This window comes from Mastigoproctus giganteus, chromosome 12 (assembly GCF_048544385.1).
Source record: "Mastigoproctus giganteus isolate SK-2022 chromosome 12, ASM4854438v1, whole genome shotgun sequence".
Taxonomy (NCBI): Eukaryota; Metazoa; Arthropoda; class Arachnida; order Uropygi; family Thelyphonidae; genus Mastigoproctus; species Mastigoproctus giganteus.
Window position 1 is genome coordinate 154593844 of NC_143586.1, and position 26349 is coordinate 154620192.

At 34.6% G+C, this 26349-nt stretch overlaps 1 protein-coding gene across 1 annotated transcript in view; it reads left to right on the forward strand.

The window, feature by feature from the left end:
- Tfb1 (transcription factor B1) overlaps nucleotides 1–26349 on the forward strand; it is a 102303-nt gene that overhangs the window by 13782 nt on the left and 62172 nt on the right. Inside the window, exons 2-5 of the mRNA XM_090386724.1 lie at nucleotides 7335–7481; nucleotides 10315–10479; nucleotides 17144–17345; nucleotides 17782–17878. Coding sequence (XP_090242850.1) covers nucleotides 10326–10479; nucleotides 17144–17345; nucleotides 17782–17878 — 453 coding nt within the window. The 5' untranslated portion in view covers nucleotides 7335–7481; nucleotides 10315–10325. The remainder of the gene's footprint in view (nucleotides 1–7334; nucleotides 7482–10314; nucleotides 10480–17143; nucleotides 17346–17781; nucleotides 17879–26349) is intronic.

Genomic DNA, 26349 nt, shown 5'->3' on the forward strand with positions numbered 1-26349 from the left:
TCAAGGGGAAAAAGTGCAGAGGAAGAACTGCAACTAGGTGGAAGGATGGGATAAGTGAACTTCTGGGCATGACACTTTGCGATGCCGCTTGTAGAGCACATGATCGATGCAGTTGGAGGAATTTGTTGGTGGCCACAACAGCTCCTCAGGAGCTATGTGACTGAAAGAAGAAGATCTTCCACAAGTCCAGGGATGCTCTCACCATTATAGCTAAAGGTTTGATTAACTTGTAACTTCTTCATGTGAGAATGTGGTAAATATTTATTGTTTGTCAGTAATCTAAACAGGATTATCAGTAGTTATGCCAATCATATTGTGTACTTGTGATTCATTCCTTACCTTAATGTAAAGAAACAATTCCTTGCTACATTTCTTTGCACTCTTAGCAGAGTACAAAAAAATTTTTGGTTAGGAATTCTTACATAAGTAAACTCTTGAGTCTCTGTCATAGTTGCTCTATGCACCAGTGCTTATACCCTGTTCAAAGTCACCAGTAGATTTGTTCATTCAGCCATTCCCCCCTCCATAGTACTGAACTTGTGCCATACAGTCTTCTTTTATATCCATAACTAGGGCTCCAGAAATACAGCTTAAATCTACTAGCCACAAAAAAAATTTCCTCGCCCATAGTATTGGTCTAACTAATATAAATATTTTTATAGGTGATGTTTTAAAAAACTAAATATTAAATGTTAAGATGACAAAATAAAAATAATACATTCTTTAATTCTTACTACATGTTATACATAATTATACAGAAATATCCTTTTCTTTACATAGGTTTAAAATGCACACCACTAACACTTACAGTTCATTTACATAAGGACTTTTTATGAGCTTCAGTGCATCTTGCATTGGTTGCAGATTATCACTGATTTATCTGGAATAAAGTCCTGCAGAGAAGGGCCATTCATGTGTATCATCAATTAATCATTCAGAATGAAGGGATTCATTGATGACCTCAACTTCCCTTTTATTAGATTTGTTTGACTAAAACCTCGTTCACTTGATGAAGTACTTGCTGGTAAAACGACTAAACAGTTTTGAGAGAAATGGAAACCAGCTTTATTACTCATTGTTTTTTTTGAATATCTTGTATGTTTAAACACTCCCCCACAACTTTGAACTCGTACTACTTCATCAAATTTATTGAAGCTTCTTCATATTATCTAAGAGGCCGTTGTAGCCTAGTGGTCAGGCGCGCGGGTGCATAAGTACACGTGCCTTGAGTGACCGGTTCAAGCCCGTGACTACTGAATACGGTGCTGTTGTTTCTTGTATTCTGTCTATCTTGTGAACTCCTCTGACCGTTTGGTCGTTTTTAAAAAAAAAAAATTTTTTTTTTTTTAATTATCTAAATATTTGGTGAAATGTTTCCCCAAAACCTTTATTTCTTCCTTCCCTTCCCAAAATCTAGATCTTCAGGCCAGGTAAATATATCAAGTAATGAGACAGCTTTAGCAATTTCTGATTCATTTTCACCAAAGCTTTTTATCAAATACTTTATTCTGTCATCTGTTAGTTTTTTTGTTCAACATTCAAATAACTCTCCTCGTACATTAGCTGAATACCATTGTTTATACCTAGACTCTTTACATTATCAAAAGTTTCCTCTCAAAATGTTTTAGAGCTTCTCTTATTTGTTTCAGGGCATTCGTGGTACTGTCCACATGGTATTTTGTTTGACTAAGTAGCAGGTTTTCCTTTTGAAAAATCAGTGACAGTTTCTTGAATAAAGTTAAAAAATGGGAGAAAATGGATTCTTATTACAAAGAAGTAGTCTTCGTTTTCTTTAACAGGGCTTTTGATATTGTAGCATCATCCCCTTTTCCATTGCCTATTTCTTCCTAATGCATTACTGCTGTAGAGTATTTGTTAACAAGTGCAGTCAGTGCTCCCACTCTATTAGAAACCCACCCTATTGAATACAGATACTTGAAGCTAAGGATATTTGTTTGCAGCATGGCTGCTACTTTTTCCAGTTCTTTCAGTCTTTTTGGTGAATTTAAAAAAAAAATTGAAGATATATAATTTTTTTAACACTGTTTCAATTTCAGCAACAAAGGGGCATCTCTAATAGAATTTAAAGCAACCAGATTCAACTAGGGTTTGGAGAGACTGTATTTTGGGGCTAAGCGAGTCTGTATCCGAGTCCTAGCTTAAAAAAATTCTGAGCAATCTATTTTTTTGATTACATCACAAATATTAACATAAATTTGTTTGGTAACAAATAGGTATTATGTACATTAGTAAACATTTTTATTTAGATTTATATTTCACATCCAGAAATACATTCTAAGTAATAACTAACGGTAAGTAAAACAAATTATGCTTTAACTTTATTTAAAAACCAGTATTCTAAAAAAAACTAAGGCATTTAGTGATATGTCAGATAATCTAGAACGTACTTTAGTGCAAAAGTTTGCCACAACAGAGAATGTTTGCTCAGCAGTTGTCGATGTAGATTGAATTGTTAATAAAGCATAATATAATTTGTTCAGATTTTTAGTTCCTCATTTAGTACTTAAAAATAACATAAATTCTTGCTTTAATTTATTAAAATTTGTTTCTGAAAGTGGAGGATGAGGATTTTTTTGCATTTTCTAAAATTACCTTTAACTCTTCTTCCATTGTCATATGGTGTACAATATTTGCGAAATTCTCATTATAATCAGTGATTCTCATTAAAGTGAACAATTTCACTTGGAAACAGCCTAATCATTAAGTTTGTTGCAAAATCTATAAGCCATTTTTTTAGTAATCTATTAGCACTTACAAGAAAATCCAAAATGTCTTCAAGATTTTCATTTCGGCATTCATTTATATGAGTTTTCATTTTATTTAATAGATCTTGTCCTAAATTCCCTGGAATTTCTTCCAATTTTTTTAGCATAAAGTTAACTGCCAAATGTGCTGAATAAAAATTTGCATCTTGTCTACTAAGTGCTTCTATAGTTAATTTAATCGGCTTTAAGGAGTTACTCAAATCATGAAGCAATAGAATATTGAAATTTTTTACTAAATCCATATTACCAAGATCTTCAAGAGCTGCTTTAATGAATTGAAACAGTCTTAAAAAAGTTAAAATCATATCAAGTAATGAATTCCAACGCATCTTAACATCTGTGATTAATTCCATTTCATATTCTAATTCACATTTTATTTTCTATCATAGAAAACCGTTGTGTACAGTAGACTTCTTAAAATATTTTGCTGTTTGATGAACAATTTGAATATTTTTCTTTAAGTCATAATAAGACTGATAATTCCAATTGGTCAGCATCAACACAGAGTTCTTTCTCTTCATCAAAGGAGAAATCATCTTTCGAATAATCTTAATCAGCAAAGTCATCATCAACTGTTTCAACTTCATTTTCCTCGTAACTCATGCTTTTCTTGTACAAAACATCGCTTACAGCTAAACATATTGTTATGGTTAAGACATAAATGATATAATACAGGAGACTCACAACCATATTTTAACACTAGCACCATCACCAGTTGATCCAACAATATGATTTTCAAAATTGATGTTGAAATTTTTCAAATGATTTCTTATAATAAGTTCTACTAGCATTAGTAGAGGCATATGATGCAAGAAAGCAAGCTTATTCAGCATCAGCCAAAAAAAAAAAAAAAAAACCCACTCCCATTTCACCCCTCCGTTCGTTCGAAATACCTGTCCAGTTGAGCTTTAAATTTGTTTAGGCTATCAACTTCAACAACAAGTGATGGAAGTCGGTTCCACCAACCAACCACCCGCTGGCCAAAGGCAAATTTCCACACATCTATCCGACATCCGTCCTTCCTCAATTTGAATTTATGCCCTCTGAGGTGATTATTCTGAGCAAGATGAAGAATCCCATTGGCATTGAGCATGCTCAAACCATTCAAAGCCTTATACACCTCTATCAGATCACCTCGCCGGTGCCTAGTCTCCAGACTCTGTAATTTGCAAAACTTAAGCCTTTCTTCGTAAGAGCAACCCTTTGTTCCATTCACTAATCTTGTTGCCCTTCTCTGTACCCGTTCCAGCAGCTACTAATTGCAGAACTGAACATGAATTTTGAATTCGAACTAAACCAAGATTATATGTTACACTATCATTTCCATGAAGATTAATATTTAAAAATCGTCTCATTTTTCTACTTGTTCACTCATCAAGAGAGAGACAATCTTTTGCTCTTACTCAATTTTTCCTGTATTAAATTTGTCATTTCTGATTTTTTAATTTGATAAGAATTGTGAATCAGTTTCATCACGCCTTTTTTCTGCTTTAGGAAGCTTATAACCTGAATTGCAAAGACTTTCTCAAATAAAACTAGATTTTGTAAATTGCTCTTACAGATATATTATCAACAGCAGCTAATTCCGAAACAATCTCATCCAAAGATTTTTTAACAAAATAATTAACTAAAATTTTTACTTTTTGGAAGAACTACATTTTTGTTTTTTATCTTCTGTTTGCAGAATTATTCGGTGTTTAGTTTTTAAATGTTTTATCATAGTTGAAGTGTTTCCATCTTTGTTCGATAATTTTATTGAACATTTCTTGCATTGGACTTCGGAGTTCAGTCTTGCTGCAAAGTGTTCTCAAACCTTTGGGCTCTTTTCCTTTGGCATAATTAAAGTATTTTTTTTTTCAAATTATCTGAAATTGATATTGATACAAAAATTAATATATTTAAATAAAGAACAGAATAGTTAATATTAACAGGTAAAAATGTGTTTAAAATTTTATATAAGACAAGATAATCATGAGAGTAGAGTAACAAATTTAATTTCTAAAAGTAAAGGTTATTCCAAGTTATAAATTCGAACTGTTCGGAGAATCTCAGTTTCTGTGAAACTTGATATAATACAGAAAATGGCACAAACAGTAAAGAAACTTTTGTATAAATCTTAAAATATTTCATCACAATCGTATTTTTTTGATATGACACATTATATGAATGAACAAGGCGAGTTATTGCAATGCAGCGCCATCTCACATATGAGATGAAAAAAAATAGCAATATGATTAGATCATAATTATATATGTAGAACATTTAACAGGTAAGTGAAGATAACAGTAATTAAAACAACGGAAAAGCAAGACTTGGACTCGTCGAGTCTCAAATCCGTGTAATTAATAAAAGACTCGTCGAGTCCAAGTACTCTAACTCGAAAAACCCTAGATTCAACTTATAAGCAGTACAGTGTGTTGATATAAGATCTGTGATGCCTCTAACTTTTTCCCTAGCCAATTGTTTTTTTCCAGCATGTTACCTGCTTCATCAATTTCAATGCCTGATAGCCAATTACCAGTTGCCATGGCAAGAATAACTTGAATTTAGCTATATAATAGGCTGTATTAAACAGACACTTGAGGTGCTCAAACATTTTAGAATCCATCTTCCTCTAGTTGCCTGCCACCTTTCTTTGGGAGACAGATAGAGTGGTGTTTTCCAGGTGATTTCTGGCCAGTCTGTGTCACATAATTTTTTGTGAAAATTGGATGCCTCGTGAAACTTAAATGTCTCTACTTTTAAAGGTCCTCAAAAAAGCTTATAGTAATCTTTAGTTACGCTCAGCAGCCCAGGAATATTTTTTACATTCATTACAAAATGCAACTTATTCATAGTACAACCATTCGAATTCCTTGAGCCATTTGTGCTGGAAAGCACGTCTTGCATGATTGCTTTCACTTGATGATACAACAGAACTCTTTTCTCCAGTGTTTTTAACATTTTCTGGTCCCTTACTTTCACCTTCGGTTTGGCACGGTTTCACAAAATTAACAAGTGTAGTTTGTGTTTCCTTTCATTCATTGTTCATAATGAAAGTGAATTTACCTAAATTATTCATAAACAATAATTCAATAGGAAAGACACAAAATTTACAAAAACCATGAAAATTTTAACACTCACTATGGGGCCAGAATCACTTTTTGCAATGTAATGTTGGTCACATGATCCTGTCTTACCCTCCCTCCTTCATGCCCCTACCTCACTTTCCCCCTCCAATGACTTGTCTTTGCAAGATAATTGAATTTTTGTAAATAACAGCATTAAAATGACTTTTCATTATGTAAAATATTCAAGCATATAATTACACTATGCTAATTTGCATTGTGAATTTTGAAAATAAGCTTATGCCAACACTATATTACAACTGCATGCCTACTTAAGGATTAAAGAGGGTGAGAAATAAATAGTGCGACCGGTTGTTGTAGATTGGAATTACCTCACCTTTTGAAAACAGGCAAGGTTTCATGAGGCATCCAATTTTTTGTGAAAATTGGATGCCTTGTGAAACTTAAATGTCTCTACTTTTAAAGGTCCTCAAAAAGCTTGTAGTAATCTTTAGTTACTCTCAGCAGCCCAGGAATATTTTTTACATTCATTACAAGATGCAACTTATTCATAGTACAACCATTCAAATTCCTTGAGCCATTTGTGCTGGAAAGCATGTCTTGCACTGCTGTTGCTTTCACTTGATGATACAACAGAACTCTTTTCTCCAATGTTTTTAACACTTTCTTGGTCCCTTACCTTCAGTTTGGCACGGTTTCACAAAATTAAAACGTGAGTATCTTTGTGCAAACTAACTTTTATCAGGGGACAAACAGTCTGTGAAGGAATTAATTTATTAAATTGGAAATAAAGCTTTAATAAATTTGTTGGCAGCTGTTCATGATCAAATAACTTGACTATGTGAATTATGCAAAGAAAATAAGGCAATGTATTTTGAATGCATTTAGAACAAGGCTGAAAATTCGCTCACCACTTGTCCCTGATAAGTCACCTGTGGCAAGTTGGCATGTGGATTTCTGGAACCTGTCCATTACTAGAGGACTACTGAGAAGTGATTTGCATGTGGTGTAATTACTGCTCTGTATAGATATCATAGGGTCTTGGTATGATTATAGTGTTCACATATAACAACATAGTTGCTTACAACTATATTTACCTGATGATATTACCTATATTAGCTGGTGAGTGATTGATTAATTCTCTCTGAGTATTATTATCCCCAAAATGTTAGAATTAGAATTTTACAAAAATTAGAATCAGATTCTAATTTTTGTAAAAGTTGATGATAGGTACGAAAAAATATTTGCAGCTTTAGGCTTGTTTTATTAAAAATTATGCTGTTATAGTAGCAATTATTGTTTCATGAATTACTGGAATTGCACTTGAAGTTGATGTTATTCTTTGCATGAAAAGGTCGGTGAATGTTTTTATTCTTTATATAATTAAGCTTACTAAACATTTTACATTGATATCATGGCTGTTTTTTAGCAACCCTTTTCATTATAATAAACTATTTTTGTAACTTTTTTTCCTTTCTAGATTTGGTATTATACCTGTTTACAATGGTTCGCATTACTTTTTTTCTGTTTTGCTATGGCTTTCTTCCAGTATTATATTTGAACAGCTTGTTTCTAAGAATTTATTAATACTTATGCAGTGGACTTACAAGTAGATGATAATATAGTGGTAAGTAATTTATACTTAGTTTGAATTTTAAAGATGAGTAACTTATAGATACAAAAGTTAATCACAAAAAAGCAAATTACTTTCATTTGTTTTAGAGTTTTGATGGAGGATATTAAATGAAATAAACAAATGTATTAGTTAAATTTTTTATACACTGACCTCTCTGATTATTTAAATTTTGTGTGCTGCTTAATATAATAAAATTAAAAGGTTAATGAAATTAACCTTTTAAATTAACCTTTTAAAAGGTTAATGAAATTAACCTTTTAATTTTATTAAAAGGTTAATTTTTAATTATAAGAAATTCTATAGTTAATGGTATTGGCAAGATACTGATGATGGGTATTGGCAAGATACCTGAAATGTTACTCAGTGTATATTAGTTTAGGTGACACCTAAATAAAATATATTAAAACTGTACATGGTATAAGAGTGGTACTTTAGATATATTATAATTTAAGAATTGCAATTTTATCTCTTGAGGACATGTTAGTCTCTCCAGCAACAGAGACCAATTTTAGGCTAAAGACTTCGATTTGTGCCCTTATTAGAGATAACATAATTTATTTCTAGAAGTTGGTCACTGTCACTGGATGGACGAAACTGTCAACAAGACAGAAATTGAATGCTATACAGTTAAATTATTTTGGCACGCAAGTATATTCTGCATTATTTCTCTGAAATTTAGTTTCTCACAGCAGACATTTCCCACTTCAACTGGATCTTTGTCCATAAAGAAGCTGTTTTAAGATTTGGAAAGATGAAGTCACTAGGAACCAGGTTTAGGGAGTGGGGGTTGAGAATTTTTTGGCATGCCTGAGTGTGCTCATTTTGACAGCAGTATATATTTCATAAAAGGATTAATTAAATGCTACTTGAGTACTTGAGCATGTTACTGAACAAGTTAAATGCCACTCAAATACTCAAGTGGTGGACTGGCCTTTTTTTTTTTTTTTTTTTTTGTAAAAAAGTAGTAAAGCATGGTGATGCAAGTTCAAAAAGTTTTAAATTTATTTTTAAATAACAAACAGCACACAAGAATCTGTTTTAAAAGGGATGCCAAATTTCCCTATTCTTGGTTTTTTATGAAACTTTGCTAATTGATTGCTCTGTGATTGAGAGGCTTAAGAATATACAAGGTTTACATAAAATAAAGCTAATGTTCAAAATTTCACTTACAAATAACACTTTTTAATTAATTTTTTAAATTTTATTTCAGTATAAGCTGTGCAGTTCAGCGTACATCCAACCCGTAATTCAACCATTGTTTATATGTATGCCAAGGTACAAGTAACTGGGTAATTGTAGCAGCTCATATTCTTTCTTTTAACTGTTGTATCACCATTACTTTCAGTGAGTACGCATTGTCCCTTAAGTAAACTCCCCCCCCCAAAAAAAAAAGAAATTGAATAAAACAGAATGTCAAGAAATTGGGTATTCTTTGATTGCATCCATTACATTGTGACTGTATAGTGGTTCTGTCGAGAGGTCTGGCCTTCAAGCCTGTCGGTAACTCAAGGAATTCTTAAAGGCTTCTTCAATTATGGGAGTTGAGTTCCACCTATTAATCATTCTTGGAATTTTAGCCTGCATAACCTGCAAATTGGACTGTGAACACACAGTCATATAGACATAATAGACAGAGGGGCGCCTCCGTAGCCAGGTGGGCAGGAGCAGCAGTGCGTAGCACACACTTCTTGATTAGACCGAGGTTCGAGCCCATGACCACCAAATACGGAGGATGCGGAAAGGTCAGGGAATGATCACAGCACATCCCCAGAGCAATATGGCTCAGTTGCTAATGCTCCTAAAAACCAAATAACAAACAATTGACAGAGCTATTTTCAAAACAGCCCACTGTTTTGAACATTGCTTCTAATAATTTTTTCCTCCTGAAAATCAGTCTTTAAGGTCTCTTATATCCCATGCCTGGTACAAAGTTAAAGACATAGTTTGGCAGTAAACCTAACTTACCAACCTTAGTTTATAGCATAGAGAGCTTGAAATCAGCAGTACCTACTAACCCAAGGTGCCTCTGTGCTGAAGAGTACTAGCCTCTGAGATAGGTAGCCTACAAGCACTAGTACTGCCTTTTCTTCCCCTCCCCCCGAAGCCGACCGGGCTAGCCGAGTGGGTAAAGTACCTGCCCGGCAACCCAAAGGTCGCGGGTTCGATTCCCGCCTCGGGCTTGGATCAAAGTACTGTACTGCAAAAACCTTTGGAGGTGCAATATGGCCACAGAAGCCGATGCGCCAACAACTACCAAATCAAAAAAAAAAAAAAAACCCTCCCCCCGACACAACTGTGGTACTGACAGCAATCCTTGATTTTAGTACATTTCTCCTTCACAGAGGTAAAAGGGCCACCTGTGTACAATAAGAGCACAAACCACTATGATGTTATTTAAGAGTTAATTGCACTATGTTATGTGTAGATATATGATTATTTTTAGTCCTGTTATGTTTTGTTAGTAAGTTTTTATGAATATAAAAATTAATTCTTCCTAAGCCTGTGTGTGTGTGAGGTGAGCAAGCTATGCCTCACAACCTTCCCTCCACACATTACACTATAATTCCTATCGTAAACTCTTGGCATTGTTTTGCCATTACGGGTATTATTGAATGAAGATTTTATCTCTTCAAACAATAGAGATGTAATTTTTAGGGGCAACCTGTTTATTTTTTGATGGTAAATTTACTTTTCAGTAAACTTTTAAACTTAAATAAAAATTAAAAATAAATGAAATAAAGATTTATAAAATGTAATTCAATACCATATATATGTGTATGTGTGTGTAATTGTGATACTGTTTTATATTATAAAATTTTGACAGAGGAAAATATAATGGGAACATCATCTGAAGATGTTCTGTTGATGGTGAGTTATGTACGGCACAAAAAGAATGATGGTACTCTGTATTTGATGGCTGAGAGAATTGCATGGATGTTGGAGAGCAAGGATACATTTTCCATTAGTCACAAATATGCGGATGTAAAAAGTAAGTTAGTTTATCTATTAGTTGAAATATTATTATATGTTTTTATGTATTAGACTAAAACGTTAGTTTATAAGAGGGGTTATCAAAAAGTTTGTAACCTGACTTAGATAAAACATCAGTAGGAAGATGCCGTTTTTAATATAAGTTGTGTACATATTCAATAACTAACATGTGAAATTTCATTCCTGTAGGTGATCATACACCAGAGGTGGAGCCCAGAATCTGAGGAAGGATGCTGTGGTTGACAAAGTAGAGTATCGAGCAGTGATCAAGTTCCTGCATTTGCAGAGGAAGAAAGCTCAGGAAATTGATAAAGAAATGAAAGCTGTGTATGGGCAGAATTGTCTCTCCTGTGACACTTTAAAAAAGTGAAAATGGGAGTTCCAGTGTAGTCATACAGGTGGAGCAGTTGGTGCTGAGGGACAGACGTTTGATGATTCATTTCATCGCAAATGCAGTGGAAATTAGTCATTGGCCTGCCCATAGCATTTTACATGGCCATCTGCACATGTCAAAGATTTCCGCATGATGGGTTCCAAGATTGCTGACACCTTTGCAGAAGCAATGTCAAATGCAATGTTCTCGCCAATTGGTGGATTTGTGCAATGTGGAGGTTGAGAACTTTTTTGATGACAAATGACAAATGCTGGGTGTATGATCCAGAGACTAAAGACATGTCAAAGCAGTGGAAGCACACCTCCTCTCCATCTCCCAAAAAAGGCAAAGACCACTCCATCTGTGAAAGAAGGTGATGTTGTCTGTGTTTTGGGACAGAAAAGAGGTTATGCTGACAGATTACCTACCTCATGGTTCCACACTTACTGGGGAATACTACAGAAATCTTTTGAAAAAGTTGTGATGCTTTGAAGGTGAAAAGGTGTGGAATGTTAACCAAAGGTTGTCTTCTGTCAGACAATGCACCGGCTCACATAACCATTGCTACCACCAACTTTGTTGGCCACTTCGAACTACTGCAGTACCCACCCTATTACTTGTGACCTAGCACCGTCAGACTTCTTGTTTCAAGAAATGAAGAAACCATTGTGTGGACGCCGCTTTGATTCATCTCAGGACGCTGCTTTGATTCATCTCAGGAAGTCATCAATGAAGTGGAATCATGGTTTCAGGCAAAAAGTGCAGACTTCTATGACCAATGTATTAAACAACTTATCAATAAATGGGAAATGTGTTACTATACATGGAGAGTACATAGAAAACGATTGAAGTTCCTGTGAAGTTTACCTTTCTAGGGCTATTATTTGTAGGTAAGGGTACGAAATTTTTGATACCCTTCGTATATTGAGTAGATTTATGCATTTAAATTAATAGTTGATTATAATGCTTCAAAATTAATAAGGTGTAATATAATATGAGATTGCATTCCTGTCTGCAGGTCTGATATGCTAATTTTAATAGACAAATACAAATAGCATATTTTTTTTTGTGACATTATCATAATAAAAGTCATTATTACTATAGTGAAAGTAATCATTATCATTGGTTTTAATGATGTGGTTATGCAACAGTTATATTTTTCCCCTCCCTAGCCAAAACTCAGATCTGAATTTTCTTTCATTTCAGAAAAATTCATTTCTTTTACTTTTTTTGTCACTTTTTTTTTTAAAATCAGATTGACTGATTATTTTATTAGACTTAATTTTTAAGAGCTAAGTTGGTTTGAAAGGAAGCAGGAGAGCTCACTTCTTGGAACTTGTCTGCTGCAGAGAAAAAAATATATTTTAAGTTGATTTATTATTAAAGTAATATAGAGAGTCCTTGAACAGCAAGTTATGTTTTATGTTCCTTGAAAAGGTGCAAGATAAATAAGTTGATTTTTCCATAGAAACTGATATGATAGGGGATAGCATTCCTGACTGCAGTTCTGATATGCTGATTTTAATAGACAAATACAAATAGCATATTTACTCAACTGCTGGCCATTTATTAAAATATGTCATAGTGCTCATTATATTATAATTTATTTGACAGTCCACAATACCCGTCATAAATTTAGTGGAAAAGTTTAAAACCATCATTACATACTACATAATTCTTTGCACTACCTGTGTAATAGTTGTTTGACAATTCCTCAAAGCATTATTATTTTTCACTTCATGATAAATGTAATACAGTTATGCTACATTTCTTTAAAACAATGAAGCTTGAGCATTGGCCTTTCCTTAGCCATATTTAGCAATGAATAAATCAGAAATTATCGAAAATTATTAAAATGCACTACAGTTTAGCATTGTAATTAGGGATTGTTATACTGGTATTTTGTGCTATTTTCAGTGCTGAAATACCATTATTTTTGTTAGTAAAATATCAATATTTTGGCTTTCTAGCCTTAGATTCTAGAACTAAAAGTTGATTTTTCAATTTAGGTATGCATAAACAGACTATTTCAATTTGCAATATGCAAGCTGCTTGTATAAAACAACAATGCAGCCAATTAATGAATATCTTCCCAAATTTGTAGTTTGAAAGTTGTCTGTGAGATGTCACAGTGACATATATAATGACACGCATAATAGTCAGTATAGCATCAAGCACTGTCTTCTGCAGAATGTAGTGCAATATAATTGAAAGGACAAGGTTTGCTTGTCTTTAGACATTTTCTTTTTTATGAATTGATTGATTATTTTGATATACTTCTAATATTAACAGTAAGTAATAAAAGTACACATGCTTTTCAATTATTACATCTACTAATAATTACTAGGTGGTAGATGGCTCTCATCAACTAGTGCAATACCACCATTTTGCTTATTGGAGGCTTGAAGTGGTGAAACCCATGTTTAGTTTCTAGAGCAAAGTTTCCGGCATATTCCCCCATACTTCTCCTTGAACCCATGCACGGTACTAAGTACTATAGGTTTTGATACCTTTTGTGTATGTGATTTTCATAAAAAAAATAAATAAATAATTAGGAATTTAATTATTATATTAATGTATATACTTTACGGATTAATATTACTCACAATCCAGAATGAATAACATTACATTTAAAGACTGCAGAAAAGTGAATAATAAGAACTCATTATGGTTCTGTTATAAATTGGTTTTTATATTGAGAAATTTTGTTAAAAAAAAAAAAAAGCATTGATTGATCTTAATTCTAAAATTATTTTCACTGAGGATGAATTCAATACTATATCAATGTGAATTTCAGCTCTTCTTTCAGCAAAGCTCACCATTAAAGCATTATGTCACAAGATAATTTGCTAACTTCAAATGCAACTATACAGTTTATGATGAAATTACTTGCTGAATAAAACTCTTCTCTGTCGAAAGAGTTGTATGCTGCATTGAAATTTCAAGTAGAACAATAAGTGCACCAATTTAGAAAGTGTTATTTTATACCTCCATAATCCTTGAGAATGCAGATAAAATTAGAATCAAGAGAGCAAAGCTTCTCTTGCAAGAATTATTTATACTCTAATTCAAAGATTTTCTGAAACAGTGGAATATCAAGAATACAGTATTGTGGTTGAAATTACTGACTCCACTTTTGCATCTTCATGTATGTGTGATCAAACTAAAGAAGGTGAAGATGAACCAGAAACATTTCAATGAAACAAAAACCAGAGTTTACCATCAATAAAAAGATTGCAGTCCCTACAGAAAAAAAACAAATAAAACAAAACTGTAGTTCAAAAAGATCTCAAAATTATCAAACAAGAGATGAAATTATTTGAAGAGGAAGAAATTAAGAGGGAAATATTTGGAATTAACATATCAATACTTCTTCACCATTCATCTAACGATTGTCAATTCAGAAAAAGCTTTCTCTGCATTAGGTAATATTTTCACAAAATTCACTCACTGCTCAGCGATGAGACTATTGATGCACTTTGTTTTTCAAGGTCTCATTTTTTAAACCAAGGTATTAAATAAAGTAACTTGTATTTTTGCCACTGTTTGGTTTTTTTTTAAAAATAATTGTATATGATTATATCAGTAAACTTGTTAATTTCTATCAGAATGAAAATTTACATTTTTTATATATCATATAACTTTACACATTTATATATATTTTTTACCTAAAATAAGTATTTCATTTCACATATTTTTTTTTTATTTTTGTTATGTAAAATACCAGTTTTTTTTTTTTTTTTTTTCCATTTTGCTGTGATATTGCAATCACTTAATTATAATGCTTTGAGAACCCTATCAACATCATGCTGCAAGTGTATTTTTAAGAACTTTTTAAAAAATCTTTTTTTTTTGTATGAATAATATTATGGTTTGATTTTTTGTTTTAAATGATTTTTGTGTATGCAAATTTTATTATTTTGCCTGTATTGGTGCTGCATTTCTATTGTTTGGTGAAATATAATTTTAATGTATATGCACATGCTGTACAGTCAAAACATTATGACCACCTATTTAATAGTGGATGTGTCCCTCTCTTGCTGCCACATGGTGATAAATGGACTATAAGGCTTCTGAACATTACAAGAGGTATGTTGTACCATGTGTCGCAAGGATTGTGTCTCATAGATCTGTGAGTCCTGTGGTGGAGGATTCAAACACCTGATCTGAAATTCCATATAATCACAGAGATGTTCTGTGGGAATCATATGGTGAATTTGGTGGTTAAGGTAGCACTTGGAAATTACTTTCCTGCTAGAACATATCTGTGCCATCCAGAAAGACAGTCACCATGATTAGTATCTGATTAGCCACAGTGGACAGGTAGTTTTTAGCATTTAGAATGTGGTCTGAGTGCTAAAAACTATGAGGGCTGTAGGAAGGAGATTGCCAAGGAAACATATCTCATACCAAAATACAACTGCCACCTGCCTGTTTCTTTTGGACCAGGACATCAGAGCAATTTCTGAAACAGTTTGTTGCCATACCTTCCATCACATAACATAGCAAGAAATTTGATTTATTAGAAAAGGTAGACTTTTCTGTTCATCAGTGGTCCAATGACACCATTTAGTTGCAAATGTTACATTTTGTTGCTAATGAGTGACTGTAAACATGGGTACCTTGACTTGGTGTTTACTCTGCAGGACTGCACAGAGGTTCACTGGATCATGGTCTTGGAAACACTGGTTCAAGTTCGTGGTATCTTCAGGTTCATGGTCAGCCATTCCATTGTTTTTTGTCTATTGGATTGCATAAGTTGGACAGCCTATGTTCATCATAACCATTGTTGAGGTGTGGGCACCTGCCATTTGCCTGACAACTGCTGCTCTGCCCACTCATGGAACATTTAAACTACTGCACTCCACAAAGAGCCCACAGGATTCACAGTTTCTGTAATACCTGCCCCGCTCCCTTAAACTGGACCCAACGATCATCCCTTTTTTGAAGTCTCAGCTCACTTCCCTTGTTCACGTTGATCAATTTTTTTGTATGAGCTATATGCCATGAACCTGCAGTATCACATTTACTGGTTCTCACTGTGAGAACGAGTAAGGGGGAGAGTCATGTTTTGACTGGACAGAGAGAGAGAGAGAGAGAGAGTGTAAAAATCTGGGTTGAACTGCTGTAAGTAATAATGGGTAGCAGTTTGCTATTGACTGATTGAGGCACCTCCGTAGCCAGGTGGGAAGGAGCAGCAGTGCGTAGCACACACTTCTTGATTAAACCGGGGTTCGAGCCCGTCACCACCAAATACGGAGGATACGGACAGGTCAGGGAATGACCACCGCATATCCCCGGAGCAATATGGCCTTAGTTGCTAATGCTCCTAAAAAAAAAAAAACCAAACCAAAAACCAATTGACTGATTGCAAGTTGAATTTGCCTATAATCATCTTTCTGTATTTACACATCATAGAATATATTGTGGTGAAATGTATATACATTTTTTTTTGGAAGACCACATAAAATGCTATAGCTGTAGCATGCATCATGAGAAAACTTGTTTGTGCTTAAAGGACAGATTATGAGAGCAAAAGACTGTCAGCTGAACAGTGAATTGATTGCCCAGTGGTTGTACAATTTTTTTGGGCATCTGAATGCTTGGTTGATCCACTGGGAACCAGGGTAATTGACATCATGTGTAATTAGGACAAGAGGAATATTTGGTGCATTTTTATTAGATAGTTGACATTATTGCCATAAATAGAAATGAATATCGGCATTCATCCCATGGTCAGTGTCAGTTTACTGAAATAAAGCCATATATGTAGCCACTTGGAGGTGCAGATTTGGTATTGCACTAGTTTTTCACAAATAGCATTGCCAAAAGTTCCTCTGACATTTGGATGAGACACTGCCATGACAACTTATTTGGGGACTTACAGGGCCTCTATCAGATAGTCCTTAGTAATATTTCTTCATTGTTGCAAATGTAGGTACTAATAATATTAAACATATATAATTTTAAATCTTATTTTTATGAGGTGATGTTGAGAAAAGGGCCATGAGTTAGGGCTCAGTGTGAGTGTCTGGAATTTTACGTAGGCATGGTACTTGGATGGTTGGGGTATTGGTCCAAGCCTTATCAATCAGTTCCAGCTTAGAACAATTATAAAAAAGGTTTATAATGGTATTGACTGTTTTTTATAGCCACAATAATAATTATTGTTTTTTATAATCTTTCCTAGACTAATGTTTCTATATTATTAGTCTAGAGAAATCAGTGAACAGTTTTACTGGTATGGCAAATTGTTATATGTGCTCTTTTATTGTGTATTCTGTATTAGTGCAAAAAATATCTCCTGAAGGAAAGGCCAAAGTGCAGTTGCAAGTGGTTCTTCACAGTGGTGATACTACTACATTTCATTTTATTAATCCTCTTGGTTCTGATGCACAACTGAAAGATCGCAATGATGTTAAAGAGTTGCTACAGCAGTTGTTACCCAAATTCAAAAGGAAGGTTAACAAGGAATTGGAAGAGAAAAATAGGTAAGAGAAATGTTATCACACATTTTCTTTACATGGTCGATATAAAACCAACTTTTATTTAGCTTTATTAAACACTACAATAAGTACAAAAATACATCAAAAGGAATGCCATTGCTTTATAAATTTTTCTATTTTAAATGTGCAGAGAATGAAAGGATTTCCCTTTCCATTCTCTGCACATATTTGTATATTCCTTCTTTATAAATCATCCCACAGCCTATAAATTAAATAATGATTTTACACTCATAACTCATTGACAATTTGATAATTCCCAGCAAACAAAAAAATTTAAAGAAAACTAAGTATTTGCATAAGAGTAAATCAGCATTGTAATATTTAAAACTATTTAAGGTTAGTATTGATAGAAATATTATTTTTGGATTTTATTTATTTATTTTATTATTTTTTTTATTTTCTATCTCTTACCATTTCTAAGAATTCTTGGCGAAGACCCAGAATTGTTCCAGTTGTATAGAGATTTAGTTGTTAGTCAAGTTGTTACTGCTGAAGAATTTTGGGCTAATCATGCATCTGTAAGTATCTGTCATACTTCTTTGTTTCATATCGAAAAATGTTATAAGAATTGCTTGAAAAATAATTTGAAAAGCACGTGGTGTATAAAAATCTTACAGTATGTGTGTCTCTGTAATATTCATTGATTTGTGATCAGATTTACTTGTTTGATAATACTGGGTAACAAATTTACAAAAACGTTCTGTTTATCTGCATTTTTTGGAATATTAAAATACTCTAACATTTTCTTCCAATAAAGTATGGATAATTAGTGATCTACTGTAGTGCCATGTTGATTTCTCCTTCCATTCTAGGCACATAATTGATATATATCCTCTTCTTCTTTACTCAACACCACCTTAGTTTTTGTGTGGAATTAGTGGTTTTCCCAGAAATAAAAGAAAAGTGAATATGTGATAATATTATATCAGATTAACAGTGTTTATTTATGCTATAACTTCTATACAGAGTAAATTATTAGTAGATTATGTTTTAGCTTGTTGTGTACAAGTAAACAAGCTAAAAAAATCACAAATTAAAAATGTAAAGGTTATCTTTCTATAGCAGCAAATATTTTCCAAAAATTTTTGCCTTATCCAAACAGCAGCTGTGGAATGTTATGAACCTCATCATAAATTAAATCACATCAGAAAAAAGTAAATAGATTTGTTGTGTCTCTCCTAATGTCACTTTGTCAAGTAGTGTTCTATAAACAACAGGACAGCCACTGTCGGAATATGAAACTAAAGTAACAGACATGTTGACTCTGCTAGTATGCACTGATTTCTCACACAGAGTAATTGGTATGATTCATATTGTAGGATAACATTATTTATTTTATGTTGGTACTTGTGTTTTTTACTGTTTAAAGTACACAGTTTTGCAATTTATAATGTCTAATATCTTGGACATGAAAACTTTTGAGACATATATTTATAGAAACTTTTTATCTTACTTTTAGCTGTAGAATATATTCCTACATTTCTACCATGTGATTTTAAAACACTGCATATAATATCCACAACCATAGTAGAGTAAATTGGAAGATAAGTAACATCTTCATTTGGTAGTCATAGCAAACTGCAAAAAAAAGAAAAAGAAAAAGAAAGAAAATTTTCATATAAATACTACAGGCACTAATATATCTCAGGGTTTTTTTTTATGAAAACCCCTGCCATCAGAGGTATTAGAACCTATAGTACTTGGTACTGTGCATGGGCTGAAGGTTAAAAAAATGAAAGAATATACTTGTCATCATTAGACATGAATTTCTGTAGATTGTAATTTTCAGGAAATGCATGTGATGGAAGGTTGTTCCAAAAAACAGAAGTTGAATGAATAAGTGAGGAAGAAGAAAAGTTGGTTCTGCAAGTTTGTAGTTGGACAGTAAAAGAATGTTGACTGGTTGTGGCATGTGTTCGGACTGCTTTGGAAGACAGAGCAGGAATTATAGAAGCCAATTCAGAAGAACAGTGCTCATGGAATTATCTATAGTAAGGGCATGCAGCTGAAACAGAATGTCTATGAGACAGAGAATGGAGAGACTCTGTTAGAGATGAGTCATTAATTTCCCTCTTTTGAATGGAATCTAGAAGCCTGAGAGAGGTTTTGGGGGCACTGTCCCAGATGTGGGAACAATATTCCATGGTATTGCGGATTTGCAATTTGTACAGAGCGAACAGTTGTTTGGAAGAAAAGAAATGCCCAGAGCAAAAGAGAAACTCAGTTTTTTAAATGCACAGGAAGCAATATTTTTAATGTGTTTATGCCAAGAGAGAGATTAGAAATCAGGGTAATCCCCAATAGAGATATATGATCTTGCCTAGAAATCTGAGTGTCATCAAAGATGAGTATATGAACAGAGGAATTCTTTTTGAAAGATATGACAGGACTGAGTTTTAGAAGGATTGAAATCAACTAATTTATCTTTACCCCACTGGAGAATTACCTGGATATCAGAATTTAAAGAATTGGTAATGGATTTTCAAGAACTTGAAGCTGTTTATGCCGGGCAGGGTTTCTCAAACCGGAAGGTAGAATGTGCTATCATCAGAAAAACTATGGATGGGATTTCCAGTAAGTGGAAGAAGGTCATTAATATACAAGAGGAAAAGAGTGGGAAAAAAACTGAACCTTAGGGAACACCAGCATTGGGGTAGAAGTTGGAAGACAGAGTGCCATCTACCATCACCTGCAGTAAGTGGTCAGAGAGAAAACTGGATACCCGATTACAAAAAAACAGTTGGCAAACCATATGATGGGAGCTTATTTAGAAGACATTTATGCCAAACATGACTGAAAGCCTTTGAAATGTCAAGAGCAACTGCTTGAGTTTCATCAAACTTTTGTATTGAATTTGTTTGTAGATGCATAAAATAAGCCAGAATATCACCAGTGGATCAACACTGACCGAATCCACACTGGCAATCATTGATCAGATGGAAAGTTTAAGAGGTGGTTAATTGATTTCTCCATTAATTTAGAAAGAGTAGAAGTAATTGTAATGGGATGATAATTGGATGGGAGGGATTTGTCGCCCTTTTTAGGAACTGGCTGGATATGAACAAATTTCCAAACAGAAGGGAAAATACCTTTGGAATAAGAAAGAGAGAAACAGTGACACAGTTCAGGAGCATAGGGTTTGAGAACAAGTGGAGAAATACCATCAGGACCGCGAGCTTTCTTAGCATCAAGATTGTTCAAAATTCTTCTGACATCCTTTTGACGGAAGACCACAGGAGGCATTGAATGGAGTGTACTGGGAATTGTAAGAGTTGATGTACCAAAATCATCAGTATGCAATTTGGAAGAAAAGTAGGATGCTAGCAGGTCAACATTATCTTTGGCTGAAGTGGCAATAGGACCATCTAGTTTTGACAGAGGTGGATATAGAGATGGACAAAGTTGCGACCAATAGCTTTGGCAAGAGACCAGAATGCTTGACTGCCATTTGGAGAAAAAGAAAGTTATCTACTATTAGCCTGTTTGAAATCTAGTTTGGACTGATTAATAACTGCTTTACAATCATTGTGAGCTTTCGTGTAGGCAGAAAATGAACCTGGAGATTTGGATACAAGCCAATTGCAATATGCAACGTTCTTATCTTGAACAGCCTTAGCACATTTATTGGAAAACCAAGGTTTAGATAAAGGATGAAATTTTAAGATGGAGTGTGGAATAAAGGATTTCATTCCTGAAAGAATAATTTCCCTGACACGATCTGAGCAAATATTGACGGCAGAAGATTTGAAACAGTAATCTGACCAAGGAAAAGAAGAAAGAAATCTCTCAGCTCATCCCATTTTGCATTGTTGTAATTGCCAAACAACATGAGGTTGAGAATGGCCACAATAGAAAAGCTCCATTGGAAAAGAGACCATCAAGTTGTGATCCTAGGTACCTAGAGGACCACTCACCTCGACTGTGTACTTTGAAGGGTTGTTTGTAAAAAAAAAGATTTTGCATGTTGGCTGTGTGGTTAGGCTTCTCTGGAAGGTAAATGAACAATCTGTGCGAGGTCATTAGTCATTGCAAAAGCCTCAGCATCTGTGACTAGAAAATGAAAGCCAGCTGGAATTGTGAACATTAAAATCATCAAGGAAAATTACCTCACTGTTAGGAAAAATTGGACCGGAGAAAGTCAAGTTTCAAAGAGAGGAAGTCAAAGAGTTCCGGGTGGTTAGCAGAGTTGGGAGAACGATAAAAGCAACTGATGAATTTGACAGAATGATGGAATCATTCTGTAAAATTCATCTGTAAAATGGAGATTTTTAGCCAGAGAAAATTACTTAAGTCTCTGACAAGGAATATTAGAACAGACATATGCACAAATACTACATTTGAAGCAGAAGCAACCATACAGCGAATAATTCAGACAACTGAGATGAGCAGTGGTTGAACCAACCAATCACTGGGATTCCGTAAGAAAAAGTACATGGGGTTTAGCAGACTGTAAGTGAAAATGGACATCATTGCGATTAGAACTGAGACCACGTATATTTTTGAAATGAATAACCAAGTGTTTGGGAGGTTTAGATCTTTTTGCAGATAAGTTTGTTGTATTAATTTGACAATTCATGACGTATTCAGTAGTAAGAAAAAGTGTGGAGGACTTGCTGTATGAAGTAATGAAATTTTTGGATTTGGCATACACATGGCAAAAATATATGCAGCTCCTTGACATAACATAGCCTCAACATTGCTCTCCACATATGCACTACTCAGACTCCCTCCAGTCACTATCTTGCAGAGATAGTAACTGGAGGGAGTCTGACCAGAAGATACACCAGCTGATCCAGAAGCCTCCTGCAGAGTTACCGATAGATTTGATCCGGTCCAGGGACTATGTAGCAGCCAGCCCTGCGAACACCGTTTTAGAGCTGTACTCTCGAAATATAAGGAAGATTGGATCTGGCCATGATGTCCATCATAACCTCGAATGACATCAGTCTTACTACACGATGGAAGAGATGGAGGGTTGCCGGAGCTTTGCTCTAGAGACTAAACATGGGTTCCACCACTTTGAGCTTCCTCTAAGCAAAGTGATGGTATTGCACCTAGTATTGCCTGGTAGCACAGAGGGGCAGCATTGCTCCATGTGGTATGTGCACCACACCTTGACCCATGCTTACATTGGTTCACATTTGGGTGGTCACCTCCAGTATGCTAGGTGCCGTGTTTCAGAACTTATTAGATGAAATTCATGAGTTTGTGGGTAGTAAATGGATGGCCATTGCACTAAACAGAAAGAACTGGAAAGTTGCTGGAGAGGACTTCATCCTGCAGTGGATTGAAAATGGCTGATGATGATATGGCGACTAAATTTCGGACCGTAGTAAAAATCAGTTTGTCACAATTTTGCGATGCAGAAATGATGTCATTTCCGTTTCTTAAAGAAAAATAGAGTCTGGAGAGGAGATCTTGGATGAGCTCAGAGCTGGCATAAACCAGCTGGTTGCGAAAAAACATTGAGTTGGGGCATACTACTTAGGTGACTTTGGGCTAACCATTGCCACCTGTGGCAGAAACCTTTTGGTAACCATAGAAATGGATATCTTGCAAAATTTAAAGTAAAGTAAAACATTTAAAACAAAGGATCATGGGAGGTGATCTTGGATGTGCTCAGAGCTGGCATAAACCAGCTGGTTGCAGAAAAATGTGTATGATTCGAGGCATATCACTTAGGTGGCTTTAGGCTAACAATTGCCACCCATGGCGGAAACCCTTTAGTAACCAGAGAAATGGATGTCTTGAGGGCAGTTATCTTGGATGTGATACAGCCTTACCAGTTGAAGTGTATGTAATGTAGGTGTTGCAGTACCCGTCTGTATTACTGAAGCAGTTGTATATTTCCATCAAGAGGCAAATCATAAACGTTTTTCCGCAAGCAGCTGTACTGTTCAAGAATATTTGAATTGGTTTGCAATTGAGAGATAACAGACTACGAATTACATACGTGAGTAGAATCTTTTGCTTGTCATTGGCCATTCTCATTAAGTTCCAGAAGTCCTCATTGGTCATCAAGTTTTTGCATTTCTTTGCAATTGCACTGAGTAGGTTGAATGTGGTGAGCTTTAGATCCTTATTCGTCTTGCTGTGTGGATGATTGTAAAAGTTGCAATAGGGGTCTTCTACCGCATGCTTCGTCAGGGTCACCATTGTCGTTGTCTTAACACATCGTATTACAACATATAAGTTAGTGCAAATGCATCATATTAGTATACAGCTAAACTCTGAATTAACAAAAATATGCAAAGATGGCATCGTTTGTTATATCTCATATTAGGCACCTTGGTAGCTAGGTGGACAGGAGCAGCAGTGCATAGCACATGCTTCTTGATTAGACTGGATCGAGAAGCGCATCCTCCGTGACCACCAAATACGGAGGATGCGGAAAGGTCAGGGAATGACCACCACATATCCCTGGAGCAATATGGCCTTAGTTGCTAATGCTCCTAAAAACCCAAATAACACACATATCTCGTATTGTGAATACCTTCATAATGAGTTGCCATGATATTGCACTACTTTGAATAAGTAACACTTCGCCAAAGGAGAAGACTTTTGTTACTTATTCTCAATGGATACCACCACCCAGACAGCACCGTTTCGCGGCTATGTGGCCTTTCTTCGGTGGGTGAGTGGGTAGGTACCCTAGTGATGCAATGATGTCAAAACAGTTATAAAGTATAACTCCATAATATGAGAGATGCCTGATAGTGTATAATATAAATTAAGACTGAAATATGTTAAGGGCTTTAGCCTCAGGCTGCGAGAGATTTAGACAACCTACAAGTTAGTGCAAACACATCATATTAGTATGCAGCTAAACTCTGAATTAGCAAAAATATTCGAAGGTGGCATCGTTTAAGTTATATCTCATATTGTGAATACCTTCATAACGAGTTGCCACAATATTGCACTCCACAAATAGCCTTGAAACATGCCGTCTGGGTGGTGGCAACTCGTTATGAAGGTATTCACAATATGAGATATAAGTTAAACAATGCTGCCTTTGCATATTTTTGCTAATTCAGAGTTTAGCTGCGTACTAATATGATGCATTTACACTAACTTATACGTTGTCTAAATCTCTTGTAGCCTGCGGCTAAAGCCTTTAACGTATTTCATTCTTAATTATATTATACACCACAGGCATCTCTCGTATTGTGGAGTTATACTTCATAACTGTTTTGTCATCATTGCATCACTAGAGTACATATCCACTCACCCACCCACCGAAGAAAGGCCACATAGCCGCGAAATGGTGCTGTCTGGGTGGTGGTGTCCACTGAGAATAAGTAACAAAAGTCTTTTCCTTTGGTGAAGCGTTACTTATTCAAAGTAGTGCAATATCATGGCAACTCATTATGAAGGTATTCACAATATGAGATATAACTTAAACGATACCGCCTTTGCATATTTTTGCTAATTCAGAGTTTAGCTGCGTACTAATATGATGCTTTTGCACTAACTTCTATGTTGTCTAAATCTCTCGCAGCCTGAGGCTAAAGCCCTTAACGTATTTCGCATCGTCTTACATATTTCAGTCAATTTGCGATCTAGTATGTGCTCGTCATTGTCGTCGTAGATCTTGACTTATTTCATCTTTGACAGTATCTCTGTTTCCTCATTGTGAAATGGAATGTGCAGCATTACCATTTTGTGCCTGTACTCGTTGAGATCCTGAGCCAAGTCATAGTTTCGACAGTATATTATGCATGGACACTGTTGTTTCTTACAGATCTTGTAGTGCTGCATGTGTAATTTGCGACAAAGCATGGCAGTAACATGATAGTATGATTGTAACAATACAATACTTGTATTGTTGCAATCATACTATTCAACAGATGGCTACAATAACATGGGTAATTAGGCTATTGGCCTAACCTCTTCCAAACATTGATTCGGTAGAGTAAGCAGTGGGCATGTGTATCCTATATATCACTAACATCGATTCGGTAAAGTAAGTAGCGGACGTGAGCATGAATTACATCATTCATGATTTCAATTCTAACTGTTCGAAATTTAGTAGGTGTCATCTTTGATGACACCTACTAAATTATGTTTACACATAAAACATCTTTTGTGTGTACAGGGTACGTGCATTTTTTTTTTTTTTTTTTTTTTTGGCAGTGCTCACATATTAATTGTGGGAATCATGAAATTATGGCATAATCAAGCTTGCAAATAGTGCCATTTTATTTTTGTTCGTGTTTTTTTTTCCCCAATAATAGATTTATATGACCATGATTTCTATGGATAGGACCATTATTTCATGTGAAAAATACTATATAACATATGGGACTACGCCACAACCACATAAAAGTTAATTCAGGGATGAATTCGAAAATGGCTCTTTGGTAACTGTAGATATTATTTTCTTACTCTTTAAATCAATTTTCTAAAACAATAACTAGAATTAAATGAGCGCCAGCACAAGGGAAAAGGGAAACTGAATTTTGCTAAAGCAACGTTTAATGTTTCACTTCTGTAATAAATTACAAGTTCATTCAGTTTTATGACTTCTTGAACCCTGCGAGTGATCCCTATCAATGTGGGAAACAATAAGCATGATTGTTGCAAATAATTTTCCACGCTGCAATAAGTATAGCTAACTTGTTTGAAAAAATTTGACTGAAGGCAGTTGATTCCTCTGGGTGTAAATCTACATTTTGACCACGAGTTTGTCCCCCAGTGAATTTAAATGTAGTTTTTTGCTACTAACCCATTCTTTAGAATTTCCTTGAAAGATACTGAAATGTACAGACAGATTAGAAATTTTATTTATATGTGTATAGAATACGCTATTTCATATATTGTATTATTTTGCTTGCCAAAGCAAACAATAATCTGAAATCTAGAGCACCTTACAGAATTTGTGAATAATTATCATGCCTATATAGCTCTAACATAATTAAGGACCTCATTGCAAATCAAAAAATTGGCATTAATGTTGCTCTTTCTATATCCAAGTTCATTAATATCAGTT